General features: G+C 76.5%; 1 protein-coding gene across 1 annotated transcript; it reads right to left on the bottom strand.

The window, feature by feature from the left end:
• Positions 1-6: 6 nt before the first annotated feature.
• On the bottom strand, positions 7-1,558 carry LOC118158559 (leucine-rich repeat and fibronectin type III domain-containing protein 1-like; the record flags this gene model as incomplete). The annotated part of the gene is made up of 2 exons (XM_035313231.1): positions 7-833; positions 1,095-1,558. Coding segments are annotated over 2 exons (1,035 nt in total), but the record flags the coding sequence as incomplete, so codon positions are not given.
• Between the last annotated feature and the right edge of the window lie 3 nt (positions 1,559-1,561).

Below are 1,561 nucleotides of genomic sequence, written 5' to 3'. Positions count from 1 at the left end.
GGGGGGGGGGTTGGGGGGGCAGCGTGCTGGCACCCAAGGGTGCTCGGGGGCACCTGAGGCTGCGTTCAAGCACCCAGGGGGCACCCAAGGGTGCTCGGGAGCACCCCGGGCTGCACATTCAAGCACCCAGCAGGCCCCCAAGGGTGCTCGGGAGCACCCCGGGCTGCACATTCAAGCACCCAGGGGGCACCCAAGGGTGCTCGGGAGCACCCCGAGCCGCATTGGAGCGCCCCAGGGTGCTGCCCTCCCCCCGCCGCCCCCTTCAGACGGTGCTCTCCAGCATCCAGTGGGTGCTGCCGAAGGACGGGCGCAGGGTGGGGAGGGCGTCGGGCGCGTCGAGGCGGGGCAGGGAGCCGTGCCGCCGAGTCCGGGCGCGCCGCGGGTAGCTGTGGCTGGGAAAAAGCCCCCGGGCACCCCCGGGAGCACCCAAGGGTGCCAGTACCGGAGGTGCCGGGGGGGCCGGCGGCGGTGGCGGCGGTTCCGGCTCGGGGGGTCTGTGGGTGCCGTTGGTCTGGGAGCAGACGCTGGCGACGTTGGCGGCGGGCAGGCGGCGGGCGGCCTTGTAGCGGGCGGTGAGGATGAGGATGAAGACGAGGACGGAGGCGGCGATGGCGGCGCCGATGACGATGATGACGGTGCCCCCCAGGAAATGGGGCCGGGGGGCGGCGCAGCCGGGGCTCCCCCCAGCCGTGGCGAAGCGGACGCAGCCCAGGGCGCGGGTGGCGGGCGGCGCGGCCGTGCCTTCGGCGTAGAGCGCCGAGACGCAGAGGTCGTACTCGCGCCCCGCCGCCAGGTCCCGCAGCACGAAGCTCCGGCTGGAGGGCGGCAGCAACCTGCGGGGGGGATTTGGGTGGGTTTGGGGGGCCGGGGGGTCCCCTCTCCCCCCTCCCCGTAACGCCCCGGAGCTGTCCCGGTGATCTGGCGCGGCGCCCTGCGGATGTGTGCGGCGCTGGGCGCTGCCACGGTCCTGGACGCCCCTGCGCAACACCCCACGGCCCCGTGCAACGCTGCCCGCTGCCGTGCGCGGCCGGGCGACACCGTGAAACGCCGGCAAACGCCCTCGGAACCCCCCCGCAGCCCCCCGTGGCCCCCACCTGTAGACGAGGGAGTCGTCGAGGGAGCTGTTGTACTGGATCTGGAACATGCGGATGCCGGGCACGTGGCGCTGCGGCAGCCAGCGGATGCGCGCCGAGGAGGCCGTCAGCTCGGCCGCCACGATGCGCCGCTCGCCCGCCGGCCGCGACTCGTTGCCGCCGGCGCGGGCCATGTCCGAGGGCTCGGGCCCGGGCTGAGCCTCGCCGTCGCCGTCCCCGTCCCGGCGGGGCACGGGCAGCGGCAGCACGGCCACCTGCACGCGGGCGGCCGCCTCGCCGGCGGCGTTGGAAGCCACGCAGGTGAAGGCGCCGTGGTCCCGCAGCGTGGCCACCCGCAGCTGCAGCGAGCCGTCGGCCCCCAGCGCCCGCCGCGAGCCGTTCTGCACCAGCCGCCCGTCGGGGCCCAACCAGTGCAGCGCCGGCGGCGGGTCCCCGGCGGCGGCGCAGCCCAGGCGCAGCGGCTGCCC

The sequence above is a fragment of the Oxyura jamaicensis genome (genome assembly GCF_011077185.1).
Source record: "Oxyura jamaicensis isolate SHBP4307 breed ruddy duck chromosome 32 unlocalized genomic scaffold, BPBGC_Ojam_1.0 oxy32_random_OJ66496, whole genome shotgun sequence".
Lineage (NCBI taxonomy): Eukaryota > Metazoa > Chordata > Aves > Anseriformes > Anatidae > Oxyura > Oxyura jamaicensis.
The sequence above is the reverse complement of the archived record's forward strand: the minus strand, read 5'-3'. Positions and strand labels throughout refer to the sequence as shown.